Here is a 19,906-nt window from a genome sequence, read left to right on the forward strand (position 1 = left end):
CCATGCATCTAATACCTGAGGCAACCAGAATTTTGAACTTGTTGTAAATGTCTGCATAAAATATTATGTTTTTTAAAATTATTTGCAGAATGATTAAGGTGATATAGCACAGCTCTTATAATGTTCATTAAACATAAGTAGTCATACTGCTGTGGATGTAAAAGGTTTCCATTCTTTGGATCAAGCATATTAGAAACTGAGGACTGCTGAAAATTGCATTCATTTAAAACATCTATTTGTTAGTTGATTTTAAATGCCAAGCTCTCATGAACTGATTGGGAAAAAAATATAGAAAATTGCTTATGAATCACATTTCAAATGAGGCTGGCTTGGTTTGCACATCTTGGTAAACCATTTTCTGAAATAAAGTTCCCCTGTAAACCACTGAGTATGGTTTACCATAATGTGTGGACAGAGCCTTTATTTATTATCACTCTGTTGAGTGGTAAAAGCTAAATCTTTTTCTCCAAAATTTAGAAGTAAGCTTGAGAGGTGCCACACTTTATTGTACCACATTTATGCTGATGAAAGGTCATAAACACTTGAACAAAAGATAATTACTTAAATCAGAGCTCTATAAAATACAAAAGCATGTGCATGCTTTCCCACAGTTTGTTCAAATACGAAATCTCCACCAACTATTCATTGTCTGCAATGAGCAGTAGTGGCAGGGAACTTGAACAATGAAAAATCATGGCTTAATTTTAATGTGTGTTTTTTATTAAAAACAACAACACGGTGGTATTTTACTAGAAATAAGTATTTAATTTGCTTTTCAGGTAACAGAGAACATGCACCTTTGCTTACCAGATCTGGCATCTCAGGATTGGAAGTCAAATATGCTGCTGATGAGAGAGCACTTTTCCAGGAAGTGGTGAACATTGTTAAAAGGTAGGGCATCTGTAGATCCTGCTTTTTCATCCTCAGAAACTTTTATTTAAACATTTTCAAATCCAAGTTTACCTACCTTCTCTTCCCATGTTTAAATGGTTTTGATTTCTTGGAAAAGTCTGTTTTTCCTGCTCACAACAGATATATCTATATTATAAGGTTCTTTATGCAAGTCTCTCTTATACAGGCCTCTCACATCAATCTTGGTGGAGTTTTAATATTCCCAAACTGCATTTCAATGTTTATTAGAAAATACTCTAAGGTTTAAATGATCTTGCAATACAAATTAAAACATACACTGTCTTAAGTAGGAAGAAGTTTTTTTTAAAAAGAACTTTATCACAAAACTCATATCTCGTAGTTGTACAGACATAAACAGATATAAAAACTGGCCTCTTTACATGTCTTCTCTCAATGGGAAAGTCCTTATTTTCCCCTGGTTTGAAAAGTTCCTGGCCAGTTTTTGTAGCAAACTCTGATCATGGCCTGTGGAACTTCAGGTGTGTCTTTCTTCAGGTCAATAGCCAAAACCTCAAAGTCTGAATGTTACCAAGGAAACAAAATTTTGAAACATCTGGCTGGAATACATTCTCAAGGAAAATGTGTACTAGGCAGAGTACATTTGCAATTCTCTCTCTCTCTGACTAGAAAACTTCTGATGAGAATGGCATTGACTAAATCCAGGAAACCAGAGTATTAAAGAGTTGCTGAGAGCAACCAACACTGGGTGGGTCCTGGCGAAGCAGCGGATTCCTGTTCAGAGAAGACAAAATTACAGGTAAGGAAATTAATTTTTTCTTTCTCTTTTTTGGGAATCCGCTGCTCCGTCTGGCTTAGGAAACAACTTGGAAGTAACAACCTGCTACTTTTATTTTTCCTATAAAGTTCTCCACCATTTGGGGAAAATGCCACTTGGCCACATGAAACCATGCCAAAGAATATTGTTACAATTTATTTGCATTTCTGAAGACTTAACTGCTGAAGGCTTTATTGAATGAAGAAAGCACACCAATTTCTAATATAATTGTTGCGGACATTCAAAGTTACCTGGGGAACAGCTTTTGAAGTGCTGTGTGCCTATTTGCAACGTCTGTACAACAAGTGGAATATCGTGTGTACCTTCAAATATTTTGATTAGGCTGTTTTTATCCCTTGAAGGATAGCAGTTCATAACCCCTCTAGAAAAGTTGACACAAGACTTTTTTTAGGCAGTTCTCAGCTTAGAACAGTAAGACATTTGCTCTTTTTCATTCTTTTTAAATAGTTTTCTATTAGTATTGTTTCTTTACCTTGATGGTAAAGAGAATTTCACATTTGTTTGTTTTAAATACCAGATTAAAGGGCAAACTAATTTTACCATACCTTCTTGATGATGGAGATACTGTGGGAGTTATATAATTGACTGTTCATATAAAACACAGAGGTCTCAGGAAGAACAGCAATTAATACCTAAACTATTCCTTTTGGGCCACATTCTTTGCAACACCTTTCTGTAAAATCAATGACGTACTTCGGAATAAATGTGTTTTCAATTTCACTATGAGAGCTGACAAGAATTTAACCTCTTTTCCCCCCCAGTTTCTATTATATTTATTTGTTAAATTTATATACTACCCTTCATCATTAATAATAATTATATTGGACCCATAAATCCTATAATAGCTTTTGTTGCTGATTATTATGCATCACTTGATTTATTGAAAAGACTGCTGAATGGAGAAAATCCAAATGAAAATGTTTTTTGATATTTCTGTGATGTTGTGGATTTTTTTCTTTAGGAGCTATTGATTCTGATGCTGAATTCAATCCAACTACGTAGCCATACAAATAAGACCAGCAGTTGTTTGAACCTAGGGATAGTCCAAAACAATACAGCAAATATCATTTGTCGTTTGGATTCCATACAAACCTCCATCAGAATCCTTGACTTAACCTGGCCAAGATTTGACAAGGTTTCAGTGACATAGGATTTGGCAAAATGCTTTGCAGAGGATCAGGCTATTGATCCTCCTGCCCAAGACATTTAGTGCTCTGACAGGCACCGGCTCACTAGCATGTCAGGCAGGGTTACCTGCTACATGAAGATGCTGGCAGTTGAACCTGGGAACTTCTGCACACAGAGCAGATGCTTTACCACTGAACTATGATTGCTCCACAGTTTCACTTTGAAGATCTTTTCAGCAAGTTCAGGATAGAAGCAAATTATGTTCACAAGTTCAAGTTGGCAGTATCTATAATAAAATGGTGATATTTGTAGGTGACATCCTTTTAGCTATGGAAGCTGCTGCTGTAGATTTTTCTGGCTACATTAAAGTAAAACTGAAGATAATGATGTCTCTGTTATAATTTCTTAAAAGCCTGTTGAGTTAATTCAGAAATGAGAACTTTTACAAAAGGAACCAAATTATTTCCTAGTAGAAACTTCTATTTTTTTAATAGTACAAATGACCTGAAAAAATGTTTTGAGAAATCAAATATTCCCTAATGTTACTAATGGATAAGCCTTATCAAATATTTTTTATATGTTTGAATGTCCTACGGTTCCTTTTTGTCTAAACTGTGCGATTTAGAAAAGTATTCTCTCTTCTGAAATGAAAAGGAATATAACCTGTAGAACAGAGGTGGCTAACCTATGGCACTCTAAATGTTGTTAGAGTACAACTCCCATCACTGGCCCTCCAGATGTCAATTGTCTCCAACTCTTAACAGCTCAAGTCAGCATGGCCAGTTTGTCCAAACCTGCTGTAGAAGAATGCAGGAGGTAAAGAGAGAGAGAAATAACCTACTGGGTCTGTGGTACACTACTTAGTGAAAGCACAAGAGTCTGTGAAGTATAGAACAAAGCTTTCACAACAGAATCTGTTGGGTGCCCTTTTGCCTTTTAATTCAAATAATAATAACCCACATTTTCATTTTAAAAAACTAAGCACTTCTAGACGGGGGAAATGTTTTTGGGGGGTATTTTTAAGGAATCAAAGTATGTTGACTATGTTCTTTTAAACACACACATACACACACACACACACACACACACACACACACACTTCCTTGAAGCAAGGTGGCCCTGGATAATGTCTGCATTGCTGCCACTTTATGGCAGCAAGTACTGTTTAAAGTTTTTTAGCAGTAAACACTGAAACTTTAAAGAAGCGTCCACAATGCCCACTCTTGAGGAAAAACCCTTCTGCAGATGGAGATATAGATGACCTAGAGACCCCTTTAGGACCACTATAACAGCAAAGTTGTAGCAGTTCTGCTGAAGTTTCAGACAACAGCAGTAGCCAGCCAGAAGAATGTTGGCAACAGTGGACAGGCTAAGGAGGCCACTGATCTGCTGCCCATCCCAATCCACTACTGGGTACAAAGACTATACTTTGAATAGTGGGTGGGTTGGCCTGAGCCATAACAGATTAGAAAACCATCGAAGAAATCAGTATGTAACAACTAAACTAAAGGCATTTCTCAGTCTATCAATCATAAGATTTTGGCTGGGAAGCTACATGGTTTAGGCTCAGAGTGCTGAAAAAGTGAAAAGGAAAGTCACTCTTCGTTAAAATACTGAGCAAGAGCAGCATATGCACATCACGCAGAACCAATGTCCAGAGTGTCTCACCTCTGCTCACAAGGAGGCATAGAAATCTGACGTGTTAAGCAAAGTTTTATGGATTAACATTTTTAGATACTTACCATAATTCAAAGAGCCACAGTATTACATGGCAGCAGCTTCTAGTGCAATGTTGGAGGCTGCTTCTGAATTACATTGTCTAGGTTTTTTCTGTAAATAGAGCCTTTGAAGCCTTGCTGCGTGTGCAGAATTTACCTGGTTGTGTGTCATCATTTTATAAGACAATGCAGTTTGAAGGATAAGCATGAAATTATAGCAAATGAAGCTTTCTATAGAGCATGTTACTTTTGCAGAGGGAGCTAAGGAATTGCTCCTGCTTTATGGTGAAATGTGTACATTTTTCCTGCACTGATGTATATAACTTGGGCCTCATTCTCACTGAGCTTGTAATGCTGTACCTGGGTCTAGCTTTCTATGTGAAGGAAATATTTTGTATGGACAAACATTCAGTCATATGGGCTCCAAGCAACAGTCTTGATACAGTACAACATTTATATACTGCTTGATTGTAAGAGAGCCTCTAAGCAGCTCACAAAAATATAAAGCAAAACATTAAAACTCTCAGTGAAATTAAATCCCACATTATCTCTGCCAACTGGACAATGTAACTCTACTATAATTTTTCCGTACTTATGTGAAACATTACAGACCTCAAACATGGTGATCTTTTCTCTTCTCATTTGAATTGAAGTCATTGAGAACTCACTATGTATAACTTGTGAGAATTAGAGCTTCCAAGTGGTGGTTTTCTACATGGCTACTGTCAGTGCTTTTTTCTGGGGGTACGCAGGGGTATGCATACCCCTAAACATTTTGTGAATCTAAGTTTGGCCTCATTGAGGGGCAGTATTTCAATATGAGTAGGATAATGAGAGTACCCCCAAACATTTTTTTAAATAAAAAAGCACTGGCTACCATGATTCATATGGTTACTGCAGTGCTTTTTTGAAGTGCCCCGATCACACAAGTCACAAAAAGTATAAACGGCCCTTGTATGGAGATAACAATTCTCTTTCAAATGCAGCCTCTGTATGAGTGTTGCTGGCATTTGAACCAGCATATTGCGTCACATCTAAAGCAGGCAAAGTATTTACAGTGGTGCCTCGCAAGACGAAAAGAATCCGTCCCGCGATTCTCTTCGTATAGCGGTTTTTTCGTCTTGCGAAGCAAGCCCATTGACAGCTTAGCGGCTTAGCGCTATTAGCGGTCTAGCGGCTTTTAGCGATCAGCTGATAAGCGGCTTAGCGGCTTAGGAAAAGGGCGAAAAAAGCGAAAAAACCCCGCGGGAACTCGCAAGATTTTTTCGTCTTGCGAAGCAACCCCATAGAGAAATTCTTGCGAAGCAACCCCATAGAGAAATTCATTTAGCGAAGCGCATCCAAAACAGAAACCCCTTTCGTCTAGCGTTTTCCGTCTTGCGAGGCGTTCGTCTTGCGGGGCACCACTGTACTAGCTAAGTTCAAAATAATTATGTATCACACAGCAACCTTCCAGGGGACACATCTTTTTTTAACCAATGGGAGTTTCAAACATGGACCTTATGACATGGCATAAGGACCTGCTGTTTTAAAAGTAACAACATGTCACTATACATACTTAAACTGGCTCTTTGGATCCCAGCCTCTCCCCTCCCCATGGGAACTAGAAGGGAATTCTCCACCAGTTATTTGTGGTTAATTGCTTGTATTTCCAAAATTGTCATTAGAAAATATACATGTTAGACCTAATCCAGAGAAAGCACCAAAGGAATGATATACAAAACTATGGATACATGACACTTCATGCTTACACTTGGGTACAAGTTTCCACATGGGGATAAATACGGAATTTTTGTTATTTGTAATTAAATGTATTCAGTTTTTCTCCGTAGCCCCATCCACTTGGCAGACTTTTGCATACTCAGTACCTTTTTTTTGTGTAGATTGTGTTTTCTGACTCACGGTATGTTCTTCCTTCTTTACTCAAGCAAGACTTCATGTTTATATTAGGCTGCTGGCATTAAATTCAGTATAAATTTGTTGAGTTTATTATTTTATTTATTTAACAGAGTTTATATACTGCATACTAGAACAACAATGTCCTCTAAGCAGTTTACAACAAAATATAAAACATTCATTAAAAATACCTGTAAAAGCAAACATTAAAAACAAACGACATAAGATGGTAAAATAGAAAAAATGAGTAATTTTTAAAAGCATAACTTTTAGTTAACGTGAAATGCTAAAATTACGTCTGAGTAGGTTTGCTGAAACAAAAAAGAGCACATGGTTCTATGAAGAAAATGTATGTTCTCTTTTTAGGTATGATCCAGATATTTTGCTGGGCTATGAAGTTCAGATGCATTCCTGGGGATACCTCTTGCAGAGAGCTGCTGCTCTAGGTGTTGATTTATGCCAAATGGTCTCACGTGTTCCAGGTGTGTTTATGATTCTAAGGTTCCTAATTCTAAAGTTATTAATAACTGTGAGAAGCCGTGGTTTTATTCTACTATTATTCCGGGTATAAAGCCATTAGTACCAATTTTTTTGTATATAAGATGAGGTGTTTTGCTATAAAAAAAATAGTAAAAAATTGGTGGTCGTCTTTTACACAGAACATGGGCATCTGGGGGAATTTTTAAAATATTTAAAATATTTAAGCATATGTTTGGCTTGGGCGGGCTGAGGCGGTCCCTCCTGCTGCTTTCCCCCCTGCCTTCCCCCGGTTCTTCCTTGGCATCCTGCTTGGGAGCCTGCTTCCGCAGTCGCTGCCTTTGCTTCTGCACTGCATGCACCTCATGCTGGAAACTTTGAGGGCAATTGCCCAAAAAAAGATCAACAACATGCCACCATCAATCATCCAGATTTTCACTTCTATTTTAGGGTTTCATTTTTCTTAATTTGGGGTTCAAAAAAATAGGGGTCGTCTTATACATGAGGGCATCTTATACATGGAAAAATACGGTGTTACTGTTGCAATTTTAGTGTTTTTCACTGTCTCTCACTAGGAAACTTGACTACATGCATTCTGTTCAATCAGCTAGCAAGGATCCTTCTTTCAGTTTTCTGTATTAGAGTAGTGGTTGTTTATCTTTTTTTTTTGAAGAGATGGGAGCAGAAATAGATGAAGCAGCTAGCCAAGGGAGAAGCATTTGAGGACCTGAGTCACTGCAATGAACAGTGGGAGAGCCATATCCTGTGTAAAGTGTCCACAGGATAAGAACCTGAGGAAGAGTGACTAAATATAAACCAGTTTGCATAATGGAAACCATATAGAACTGTGCTCTTCTTCACACACTACTTTAAACCTAGGGTGTGGAACTGAAACCAACCAATGGGTTGGAGTCATACTTTGCCTGCCCACCTATCAATCACCTGATGTCCCAGTGACATCAGGCAATCCATTTTCCTTTGATCACACAATTAGAATTAAGAAAGAATGGGTAAAGGCACACTTTGCAGGCTCCAATGGTTAGCTGGTTGTTGGTAGTCACAAAGCCCTATGTCTTTGCAAGCATCAGCATGATAATCAGGGCTTGCAAAGGCACAGGGCTTTGCTGGAACAGCTGATCTTCAGTACCTTCAAACCCCACTTTCAGCAGGGAGCTGCAACTTTATCCCTCTCCCCCCCCCGCCCCGACATTATATATGAGGTGTAGGGCAGGTGGCTTTGTCTTGTAGAAGGTGGCTTCACGGGCCAAATGGGTAATCCTGATGGGCCTAACTAGGCCCATGTGAGGGTTCCCCTTCACTACTTAAAATCATAGTTAAGCTTAGTTGTAATTTAAAGGGTCCAGTGTGCTCGTGCACATGGCTAAAATCACAGGCACTTTGCTCTTTTCCTGCTGCTGATAGCTAAGCCATGGTCTGGGTTAGTTTTACATCATCATCATTTAATTTATTATTTATAACCCCGCCCATCTGTCGGCTCATGGTTTGTTCCCTCCAAACAAACAAACCTAGCGCTGGAGGAAGTAGCATTTAGCTTGTGGTTTCTTTGGGGGGAGAGAGAAGCCCAGGTTCATCCGTAACATTAAACCAAACCATGGCTTTGCTCTTGGCAACATAGCAGCGGGAATGAGGAAGAAGTAAAGTGCCCACAATTTCAGCCCATAGCCCCAGCTTTCACTTAACTATGGTTAAGGTTAGCTATGGTTTGAAGTGACATGCAAACCATGAGTAGTGCAGTGGATGCTGCTTCTGGACAATTTATATGAGTGATGAAACCTTGGAATATGATAAAAAGTAAGTACTCTATTTTTCCACGTATAAGACGACCTTTTTTGATTTTTTTGTGATAAATTGAGGCTCGTCTTATACACGGGTTAATATGCTAAGTAGCAAGGGCTGGTGCTATAGCGGTGACAGGGAAATGTCGGAGAGGAGACTGCTTACCCGCTCTTCCTGGCTTAGGAAGAGTATCTGGTGAGTGCCAGTATGCGGTGTATTGCGGCACCAGTCCCGTCAGCCCGAGCAGGGGATCGTCGAAAAGCTGCTCAACAGCTCAGCGAACTTACAAAAGAAGCTAAACAACTGTTGAGGGCTCCCAAAAATAGGGGTCGTCTTATACATGGGGTCATGTTATGCACAAAAAAATATGGTAAGTTGTAAGGGCAAAGATTTTAAAAACACAAAATAATGAACATTTCTGGTTCTTCTAGTGCATGGATTACGGATATGCCTTACAGATGCTACAGGTGACTTTAATATGTGTGAACAGAAATTGGGAGAGTCTGCAAACCAGATTCCATTATAAAATCAGACCTGCATTCCTAAGTAGAATAAAAAGAAAACCCACAACAAACCACAAAGATTTTCATATTTGCTGTAATATACTATCTAGTGGCAGTATTTTGGCCTTTTTTGTGTTATTCTTGCCAGAAAGACTGACCACCACTGCTCTAGTTTGTAGGTTCAGAAGATGACTTTTCCTTCTGATAAATATTTCATTGTATTTGTACTAAACTTGATTTGAGTTGCTGAAATATTCTCTTTTAATGATTTAGATGATAAAAAAGAAAACAGATTTACTTCAGATCAAGATGAATATGGGTCTGATACAATGAGTGAAATAAACATTGTTGGAAGGGTTATGCTGAATATCTGGAGAATCATGAGAAATGAGGTAAACTTTGGCAAAATCACAAAAAACCTACTTTGAAATAAATGCCATATTTTCAATAAAAAACCATTTTCTTATCTTGGAGTTTGCAAATTTGTATCTTCTTCCCATATGCTTGTTATCAGTACAGGAAATATGAAATCCATGGAAATGTAGTTATAATCATAATCTTCCATTATTTTGCTGAGCTGATGCTTTACTCTATAGCATATTCCACTCACATAACCTATTCTCTGTTCAAGGGCCACCTTGCATTTCAGCACTGGCTGCCTACTAGTTTAATTCCTTGATTATTACACTTGCTGATATTATTAATTATACTACTGGTAACAACTGTGTTGACAAATCAAAGAGTCCTATGACACCTGAAAGGCTAACAAATGAATTGTGGTGTATGTTTTCAGGGGCCAGAGCCATTATCATCAGATACAGAAAGGAGCATCTGATAAAATGAACTCTGGTCTTTGATGGTTTATGCCACGATTGACTTGGCATAGGTCTCTTTGTTTTTGCTGCAAACTAATGTGATTTCTTCTGGATTATGTAATGAAAAAGCATGGCCATAAGACATTTCTAATTCTTGGTGAAAAACCAGTTGTTTCCCCCCTTAGTCCCTCTAATTGTCTACTTTATGGGTGTTTGAACTTCCTTTTGCATGTTCAGGTGATAATCTGTGCTCTCCCCCCCCCCCCCCCGCTGCAGGCTGAGCCCCACCAGCAGTGGTTGCACCTGTTGGCTTCCTGGGGGCAGATCATGGTATGAACCAGAGGGGAAACCCTCCCTTCCCTTCTGGTCCATTCCTGGGTTATGAAAAGTTGACCTTGCCTGGGCCTCAACAGTGCTGTCAACTTCCATTCTTGTCTTATAGCACACTTCACCTTACAATTGATTAAGTTGCTGGTTAATTTTACTCATAGTCACAACTGGCTTAGCAATTACAAAGGTATTGCCTTCCCCACAGCAATGTTCTTCAATGGTGATTCAATTACATTGCCCTGTAGTTTCATCACAACTGTGTGGCAGACCTTGAAGACAGTCAAATACATAGCAGGGGCTGTCTCCCCATTGCAGGACCCTCATAATGGATCTTGGGGTCACTTCAGAGCCAAACCCAGCTCACGGGCTAGCAAGCCTGCAACACACCCAGGGTGGTTGCAGTGATAGCGCATAGTACCAGTCTACACAGAGGTGGGCCTGAGCTTGCCTTCTATCCATTGATGGATCCATTGAAGTATTTGAGCTGAGTGGTTGTCTTGAACCTGAATCCTGTGCTATGCCATGGCAAACTCTGTGTAAGCTTTAACCAGTAAAAGTTGTGAGCATTTTTAAACATACCCTGTAATTCTTACTCTTCCACTCCACTTTACCAGGACAAATTATATAGGCATGTGATCATACAAGTCTTCTCTTATTTTAGGTGACTCTAACTAACTATACTTTTGAAAATGTGGGCTTTCATATACTTCATCAGCGCTTTCCACTGTTTACCTCTCGCGTTCTGTCTGATTGGTTTGACAACAAGACAGACATCTATCGGTAAGTACCAGTTCTTATGAGTATTTTAAAGTATGCTTCCTGAATCAAAGTCTGATCTGTTGTATATAAAGTTTTCAAACCAAATGAAAACTTAATTAGCAAGGAAAAAATGAAACAAAGTTGGCTCCTGACAGAAGAATAACAAATGTGCTGCCATTCCGTAGCGCACAATTCAACTTTCTACCCATATCATTTGATCAGTTAAGGCAGCACTGACCAATGTGGTGCCTTCCAGTTGATCTAGTACTACAGTTCCCATCAACCCCAACCATCATAGCCTATGGTCATAGATGACAGCAGTTGTAGCCCAACGTACTCTGGAGGCCATCGCGTTGGCTACCTTTGACTTAGTCAAGTTTGCATACCACTCCTGCATGACCAGGTACCACTGGAGGTGGATCAAGTGGCTACTTCAACAGACCCAGTGAAGATGTGGTGCTCATGTGCAAAGTACTGACATTATCAAAGATATACTGCATATTGCTGAATATCAGACATAAGTAGTTATGTAACATGGTTGCTGATCACAGGAGTGGCAATTGTGCTGTAAAGGTAGCATGTTAACTAGACTTTACCATTGTTGTATATCTCAAGTGTAACAGAACTTCATGGTGCAGTTTTCCTTCCAGTTTATTCAAGCAATAAATAACAAATTGCTACCCCTTAATAGCTAGGATAGGGACGCGGGTGGCGCTGTGGGTAAAACCTCAGTGCCTAGGACTTGCTGATCGTCAGGTCGGCGGTTCGAATCCCCGCAGCGGGGTGCGCTCCCATTGCTCGGTCCCAGCGCCTGCCAACCTAGCAGTTCGAAAGCACCCCTGGGTGCAAGTAGATAAATAGGGACCGCTTGCTAGCGGGAAGGTAAACAGCGTTTCCTGCTCGCCAGATGCAGCTTGTCACGCTGGCCACGTGACCCGGAAGTGTCTTCGGACAACGCTGGCCCCCGGCCTCTTAAGCGAGATGGGCGCGCAACCCCAGAGTCGGACACGACTGGCCCGTACGGGCAGGGGTACCTTTACCTTTACCTTTAATAGCTAGGATAGCTGAATTCATGCACCAGTGATAAGAATGACCTTGAAATTATTGAAGCTAAGAAAAAACAATCTAACTGAGAAAAAAGTAGTCATGCTACTTTAGAAGTGACTTAGTGCATTGTTTTCATAATGCATCAAATTAATAATGAGTGGCATAGTAAGTCACTCCACTTCTAATTTTAAGGTATAAAATCTATGTCACTTTATGTCAAAGCTCTGAATTGCCCTTCCCAGCAGTTTCATTTATATATTAAGTAACATACAGGACAAGGCCGTGGTGTGGAACAGTAGTCCCCCAGCACCACATTCTGGATATGGTGCAACAGAAAGAACAAAAAATAAACCAAGGAACAACCCATTCAGGTGGTCCAGAAGGATACTATGGATTATTACTGGACTTAACCTTAACCTTATGTTAGAAGCCTCCAGGAGAACTAATAGGGCTGCACATCAATTTATTAGAGCTGCAAACTGTTGATTACTGCCTTGAAAGGTTTTTTTTCTAGAGCATCCTTTAAGACTTTTAAGATTTTTGTACATTTATTATTTGATTTTAAAGCTGGAAAATGATTGATTACTACACAAGCCGTGTCCGTGGAAATCTCCAGCTGTTAGAACAAGTGGACTTAATTGGCAGAACAAGTGAAATGGCAAGGCTTTTTGGAATTCAGTTCTTGCATGTATTAACAAGAGGATCGCAGGTAAGCTGTCCTTAATATTTTTGAGAAGTTGTTGGGACCTCAGAATTTTTTTCACATGTTTTGAACCTTGGAAGTTTTCACAAACAAGGGGTCATTTCTAAAAGACATTAAAAATCCAATTGCCACTAGCCTTGCTGCTTATTAGGAAAATAATATTAAATGTATAGCCATACTAGATCAGTATTTTTATTTGCAAATATAAGAAAGAGAAAAGAGGATGAAAACATTGCCAGCAGACATTAACAGTAAGAATACATCAATTATAATTTAAACATACAGGTCAATATAAGCAGTTTCTGTGCTCCAGTGGGTATCTAAACAAGACTGGCAGTTAACAAGGCATGCATTTGAATATAGAAAAGAAGTGAAATCTTCTGTGAAGTAGTAGACAGTGGTTGTAATGTCTTTTAACCACCATAAAGGCTCACAAAGTCCACTTATATTGTCCGTTAGTCCCCACACCACAGGAATATATTTTAAGAATATATGAACATTCAAAAGTATCAGTAATTAATGTTTTTCTTTTGTAGTACCGTGTGGAGTCAATGATGTTACGTATTGCCAAACCAATGAATTACATTGCTGTTACACCGAGTGTCCAGCAACGAGCTCAAATGAGAGCACCTCAGTGTATTCCTTTAATAATGGAGCCAGAATCCCGTTTCTACAGTAATGCTGTCCTTGTACTAGATTTTCAATCTTTATATCCATCTATTGTGATAGCATACAACTACTGTTATTCCACATGCTTGGGACATATTGAGAACTTGGGAAAGTAAGTATTAAATATTTAAAATCTAGATGCATTTTCTCTGCTACTTAATAAGCACTTGAAAGATCAAATGGAATACATTTAGCCCACCACTTCTCAAACCATGCAACCAGGAAGTTGTTTTTCTTGTAAAAAAAAGTTGTCGTCTGGGATTTTTGTAATTCTATTAATCTACTTCTTGGCTGCAGAGACAAAACTTGTGAACAGCATTTTTGAAATATACAATTTTAGAAGTGCATCAAAACAAGTGTGTAACTCTGCATGTGTGTGTGGATTCAGTCTCCCATACATGCATACCAAGGAATACGTAGATGAAATATGGGAAGAAAAGGTGTGTTTCAAATATATATATTGCAGATGATACAAGGATTCAGTGGGGTGGATGTTGGAAGGTGGGCACACTCCAATATGATTATCTCTAAGGAAATATTTTGTTAATATTGATCTTTAAATTGTAAGTTATTTGCTGATAAGAACATAGGAGAGCTTGCTGGATTACAAAGAGAAGGCTAGAGCATGAGAGAGACTAAGAGATACAAATCTGATATAAAATTAAAACAGGTACTGTATTTATGCTGCCATAGCACTAAATAGTGTGTAGCATGGGATATGAATAGCAGTTAATCTGTGATGTTACTTGAGGGTTCCGTACACTTTGTCTTATCTTCCAGATACGATGAATTTAAGTTTGGCTGCACTTCTCTGAGAGTATCTCCTGATTTGCTATATCAACTTCGTCATGACATCACAGTGTCACCCAGTGGAATTGCTTTTGTTAAGGTAATGCTTTATTCTTCTTGTTGACATTTTATCTTTAACTTGTTATTTCTACTTCCATCTTGCTTTCCGGAAGAAAAAAGACACATGAAATGTAAATATGTTAAGCATATTAATAAACACAGTATCTACAGTAGGAATGGGGAACCAGCCAGCAAGGCCATTTCACCAAAGCCATGCTCGCCTGTCAATCAGCTGACATCACTCCAATAATATCAGGTGATGGGTGAGATGGCAGGGTTCCATTCTGCTTTAGGTATGCTCCTCCTCCCCGCCCAGTTCTGCGTGCACAACCAAAGCAGGATTTAACCCATACTTGTTAGCTGATGCAGGGAGTTTAAATCCTGCTCAGTTTGGCTGTTTCTGGGAACAGGCACCTGCAGGTTAAGCAGCAGGATTTAACCCACTATTCAGCTGATGAGCAGAGAGTTTGATACTGTTTGGTGCTTGCTTTGTCAGCACACATTCCCTGCTATGAACACCACCCCACAGATCAACTTTGACAAGTGGGTGGGACTGGCCACCTACCAGTCACTTGATCAGATGATTGACAGATGGGTGGCTCTGACTCAGCTGTCAAAGTTGTTGCATGAAAGTGGGGGCAGACAAAGCTCTGGCCCACTGGGGGGGGGGAGAACTCATACTCCATCTTAACACCCAGAGGGAAAAATTACCTGGTTACCAGTAGTGTAAAAATTATCTGATAAGCTGCATTACAAACATTTGACCCAACAGTGGTCTACTGTAAACCACCCTAAAATAAACAGTATTAATGTTGCTGCTAAACATATATTTTTATTATTAAATGTTAATTTTTAATGGTGTTGTTTTTGTGCAGCCTTCAGTAAGAAAGGGTATATTGCCAAAAATGTTAGAAGAAATTCTGAAGACTAGAATCATGGTGAAGCAATCAATGAAAGCTTATAAAAATGACAAAGCCATCACTCGAATGCTTGAAGCACGTCAGCTTGGCCTTAAGCTCATAGCAAATGTCACATTTGGTTATACGTCTGCTAATTTTTCTGGACGGATGCCATGTGTAGAGGTAAGTGATGAAAGTAAAGTGTAAAGATATTTCAGAGACAAGAAAACAACAATAATAATAATTTATTATTTATACCCCGCCCATCTGGCTGAGTTTCCCCAGCCACTATGGGCAGCTTCCAATTGAGTGTTAAAAACAATACAGCATTAAATATTAAAAACTTCCCTAAACAGGCCTGCCTTCAGATGTCTTTTAAGAAGAATATAGCTGCTTATTTCCTTCACATCTGAAGGGAGGGCGTTCCCCAGGGCGGGCGCCACTTCCAAGAAGGCCCTCTGTCTGGTTCCCTGTAACCTCACTTCTTGCAATGAGGGAACCACCAGAAGGCCCTCGGCGCTGGATCTCAGTGTCCGGGCTGAACGATGGGGGTGGAGACGCTCCTTCAGGTATACTGGACCGAGGCCGTTTAGGGCTTTAAAGGTCAGCACCAACACTTTGAGTTGTGCTCAGAAACTTACTGGGAGCCAATGCTCCCATTCTTCTTCACTATAATACCTACATTAAGGCAAAAGCTGATTCTTAACCTCAGTTCTCTGATTGTAAAATAGGAACAATGACTTCAGAGGGTCCTGAGGAGGACATGCAATTAAAGATTTATAAACACCTTAGGTTGAATCCAGAGTTACACAAGCATAAGACCACTCATGCCACAAGGCTTTCCTGCTGCTCCTCTCTTGTGCCCACTTGAAAACTACTCTGGAAGACTGAGGAGACTGTCCTGCACAATGTGAAAAGGCAGGCTGGGAGCAGGCAATATTGGTAGAAATTGGACAAGGGAACATTGCTCCCATGCAGCTCCTGGGCCCAAGCCCTTGAAATATCTATATGCATGCTTACTAATAACTTGCAGTTGCTATTTCCTCTTGATGAATGCATCAATCCACAGAGCTATTTGGACACAGTCAAGAGAGTTTGACTTTTCTTATTTTTAAAGTTATCACGCACATGCCTTCCGCAAACTTCAGCACAAATTGCTTTTGAAACTTTTGTCTTATGGAGAAGAAGTGGGCTGCTGTTAATCAAAAAGATCAAACTTTCTACAGGGTTTATAGAATGAGTTACAGAACAATGATATATGCATAATCTGTCCACAAGAAAGATTTTATCAAGGTTTGTCTTTATATTTTGCAGATTGGTGATAGCATTGTGCACAAAGCCCGAGAAACCTTGGAACGAGCAATAAAACTGGTGAACGAAACAAAAAAATGGGGAGCACGGGTTGTATATGGAGACACAGACAGGTAATTAAAACTATTCTTTTGTTTGGGAGACTTTCCAACCAGTAATATGTCATTGACTGCCTTTCCTTCCCTTACCAGAAATTAGTAGATTTGTAATATGCAACCTTTAAAGCAGAGTAGGAATTTAATATGCAAAATAGGTATGCTAGCTGGAAGAAACATTTGTTTTCTCAGCAGCAAAATTATATATTTTGAATGCAAGGAAAATGTGTTTTTCCTGCAGCAGAAGTGAGGGAAGAAAGCCTGAACAACAGCAATTGTAAGTTTATTTCTTGCACACACTTTTTTAAATTACATTTTTATACCGCCTTTCATCCAAGGACCACAAAGCGGTTTACAATATGAATACACAAAAATATATAACATAATAACAAACAAAAATAATATCCCAAGCACAGTTTAAAAGGCCATCATTATTTAATTAGCTGATGACCTTGGAGAAGAGGAATGTGTTTGCCTGGTGCCTAAAGATAGGTAACGAAGGCACCAGGCAAGCCTCCCTGGAGAGAACATTTCATAAACAGGGAGCCACTACAGAAAAGATCTGTTTGTGTTGTCACCCTCTGGACGTCTCATGGTGGAAGCAGATGAAGAAGAGTTTCAGATGATGATTGTAGAGTCTAGGTCTGCTCAGATGGGGAAAGGCGGTCCTTGAGGTATTGTAGTCCTGAGTTGTTTAAGGCTTTATAAGCCAAAACCAGCACTTTGAGTTGGGCCCAGAAACTAATTGGCAGCCAATGCAGCCAGGCCAGGATTGGCGTTACATGCTCTTTTCCTGATGAGCAACCTGGCCGCTGAATTCTGCACCAGCTGAAGTTTTTGAACCGTCTTTAAAGATGACTTCTGTTCTACTAGGATTAAGTTTCATTTCACCATCCCACATCCACTCCATTACAAACTTCAGATATATCTCTTCTGTGTATTTATCTTGGATTTTTATGTTGTGAACTGCTCTGAGATCTATGGATGAAGAGCACTATACCAATTTAATAAATAACAAATATCAATTGCTTACCTGTTCATTTTCTGTTTTTAGTCACAAGGAGAGAGAAAAAAGTTGCCATACTTTTGGAATATTTTTAGAGTGGGAAAGCTAAATACAGTGGTACCTCTGGATACAAACAGGATCCGTTCCAAATCCCCATTCGCATCCTGAAGTGAACGTAACACGCGGGTCGCGATTCGCCGCTTCCGCATATGCGCGTGACGTCATTTTGACCGTCTGCGCATGCGTGAGCGGCGAAACCCGGAAGTAACGCATTCTGTTACTTCTGGATCGCCGCGGAGCGCAACCCGAAAGCACTCGACCTGAAGCATATTTAACCCGAGGTATGACTAGTCATTTCTTGATTTCCCTTATCTTATTTCAGCATGTTTGTACTACTGAAAGGAGCTACCAAGGAACAGTCTTTTAAGATTGGCCAGGAAATTGCTGAAGCTGTAACAGCTACCAACCCCAAACCAGTAAAACTGAAGTTTGAAAAGGTAAGAGAAATCTGAGTGTTGCCTGACTGCAACATTTAACAGGACACCTTTCCAGAAAGTGACATAATGAGCAAGTTAAGAAATAGATATTTGAAACAAAGTGTTAAGAGAAGAAGGAATCTGGATGGGAAAGCAAACCTGGGAAGAGCTGCTAGCTTACCACTTAAAGAAACAAAACCAAAAAAAACAAAGACTGCCTATAAAAATGCACCTACGCCAAGCAGGATTGAACTTTCCATGCATCAGTGCATGCACAACAGTCCTGCTTTCTGCAGGAAAGCCAAGCTACATCTTTGCCTGCCCCACACAAAGGGGGGCACACATGAACATAAAAATACAGTGAGTGTGTGCACACTCCCCCTACAAATGAATGCAATTTTGTACAGAAATTGCACTGAACTTAACAAGCTTTGACTGAGGCTTTTCCACTATTGCTCTTCATTGATTCACTGCCACCAACCTCATTGACATGTGGAGAAAGGCCGGTGTCCTTAGTGACCTTCATCACACAGCTGTTCTGCTTTGCTGCAGGACATCAAACCCAGAACAAAAATTTCCCATTTTCCTCTCCAGAAGGGATTTGTGAGAGGGTACTAATATTAGAGTCCAGCTCTGGGGTTTCTTGGAACCTGCCCAAAAAGTCAGTAATGAAGGCGAGATGGCAGTGTCATGGAATAGGTGGTTTAAAACTGCAAGGAAAGATCATACTTCCCTCAATTGGATTTAAATGCCTATTTTACAATCCATCACTTTCTTTTGTTGTCAAACTGATTTTCCTTCTCTGTCTTTTCCTTCTGCTACACTTCCCTTTGTCGTCTTTATGCCTGACGGCAAGGCCCGTAGGGAGAAAATATTTTGTCAGAAAAACTTGACAAAATAATAAAACAAATAAAATTGCATGGTAAATGGTTTTTGAACTCCACAGTACCCAAGGGGTCAGAGAATGTTCTGCATTACACTTCTGTCCATGTCTGTGACGAGAACCCGCTCGCCATCCGTAAATAATCAGTCTCACACCATGATGGGTTGCAGAAATCTGGCCGCAGCTCTCTCTAGAAGCTGCTGGAGCACAGCCTTTATTGTGTGTCCACGAAAAGATACAAATTCAAGGAGAGAGCTTTGCCTCAGTCAGCAGATAAAAGACCATACAATATATTAGTCTCATGTTCTCACACCAGACCACGTATTTGATCATGCTATGCTACGTGGACCAATCATTGGATGGCATGAGCTCTCCACGCGTTGATCATGCTCCAAGCAATGCTTTCTACTATGAAATCATCCTTGCAATAATGAACTTTTGCCCATGCTCTTATGGACAAATGACCATATTCCCACATGTCTGGTGGTATTATGAATACATTTGCAGTTCTGCCTAGCACAGTGATCAGGTTGATTGAATCATAACATAACTTAAGATGTTTGTACATTAATTGAATAAGGACAAAGATGTACATTTAGAGATTAACAAACATCCAGCCTAATTTTTTCCCAATTTAGGAAAAATGAAACATTTTTTCAAATTTAGAAATCAATCTGCTCTAAATGTACCTAATATGCTTGAAAATATTTTATGGTTAACAGAAACTCTTTCAGTGCATCCAAGTGTTTACATGTACACAAGGAGGGCTTTCATATCCTCCCTTCTAGCCCCTAGTCCACACACAAAAAGAGCTCTTCAAATGGCTGTTTTTGAAGC

At 39.6% G+C, this 19,906-nt stretch overlaps 1 protein-coding gene across 1 annotated transcript in view; it reads left to right on the top strand.

Moving 5' to 3' along the window:
* Nucleotides 1-19,906, top strand: part of REV3L (REV3 like, DNA directed polymerase zeta catalytic subunit) — a 59,805-nt gene that overhangs the window by 34,355 nt on the left and 5,544 nt on the right. The window contains exons 18-27 of the mRNA XM_079971588.1: nucleotides 780-891; nucleotides 6,817-6,932; nucleotides 9,501-9,619; nucleotides 11,034-11,152; nucleotides 12,746-12,887; nucleotides 13,418-13,662; nucleotides 14,331-14,439; nucleotides 15,275-15,481; nucleotides 16,613-16,722; nucleotides 18,093-18,207. Coding sequence (XP_079827714.1) covers nucleotides 780-891; nucleotides 6,817-6,932; nucleotides 9,501-9,619; nucleotides 11,034-11,152; nucleotides 12,746-12,887; nucleotides 13,418-13,662; nucleotides 14,331-14,439; nucleotides 15,275-15,481; nucleotides 16,613-16,722; nucleotides 18,093-18,207 — 1,394 coding nt within the window. The remainder of the gene's footprint in view (nucleotides 1-779; nucleotides 892-6,816; nucleotides 6,933-9,500; nucleotides 9,620-11,033; nucleotides 11,153-12,745; nucleotides 12,888-13,417; nucleotides 13,663-14,330; nucleotides 14,440-15,274; nucleotides 15,482-16,612; nucleotides 16,723-18,092; nucleotides 18,208-19,906) is intronic.

This window comes from Podarcis cretensis, assembly GCF_951804945.1.
Source record: "Podarcis cretensis genome assembly, chromosome: 3".
Lineage (NCBI taxonomy): Eukaryota > Metazoa > Chordata > Lepidosauria > Squamata > Lacertidae > Podarcis > Podarcis cretensis.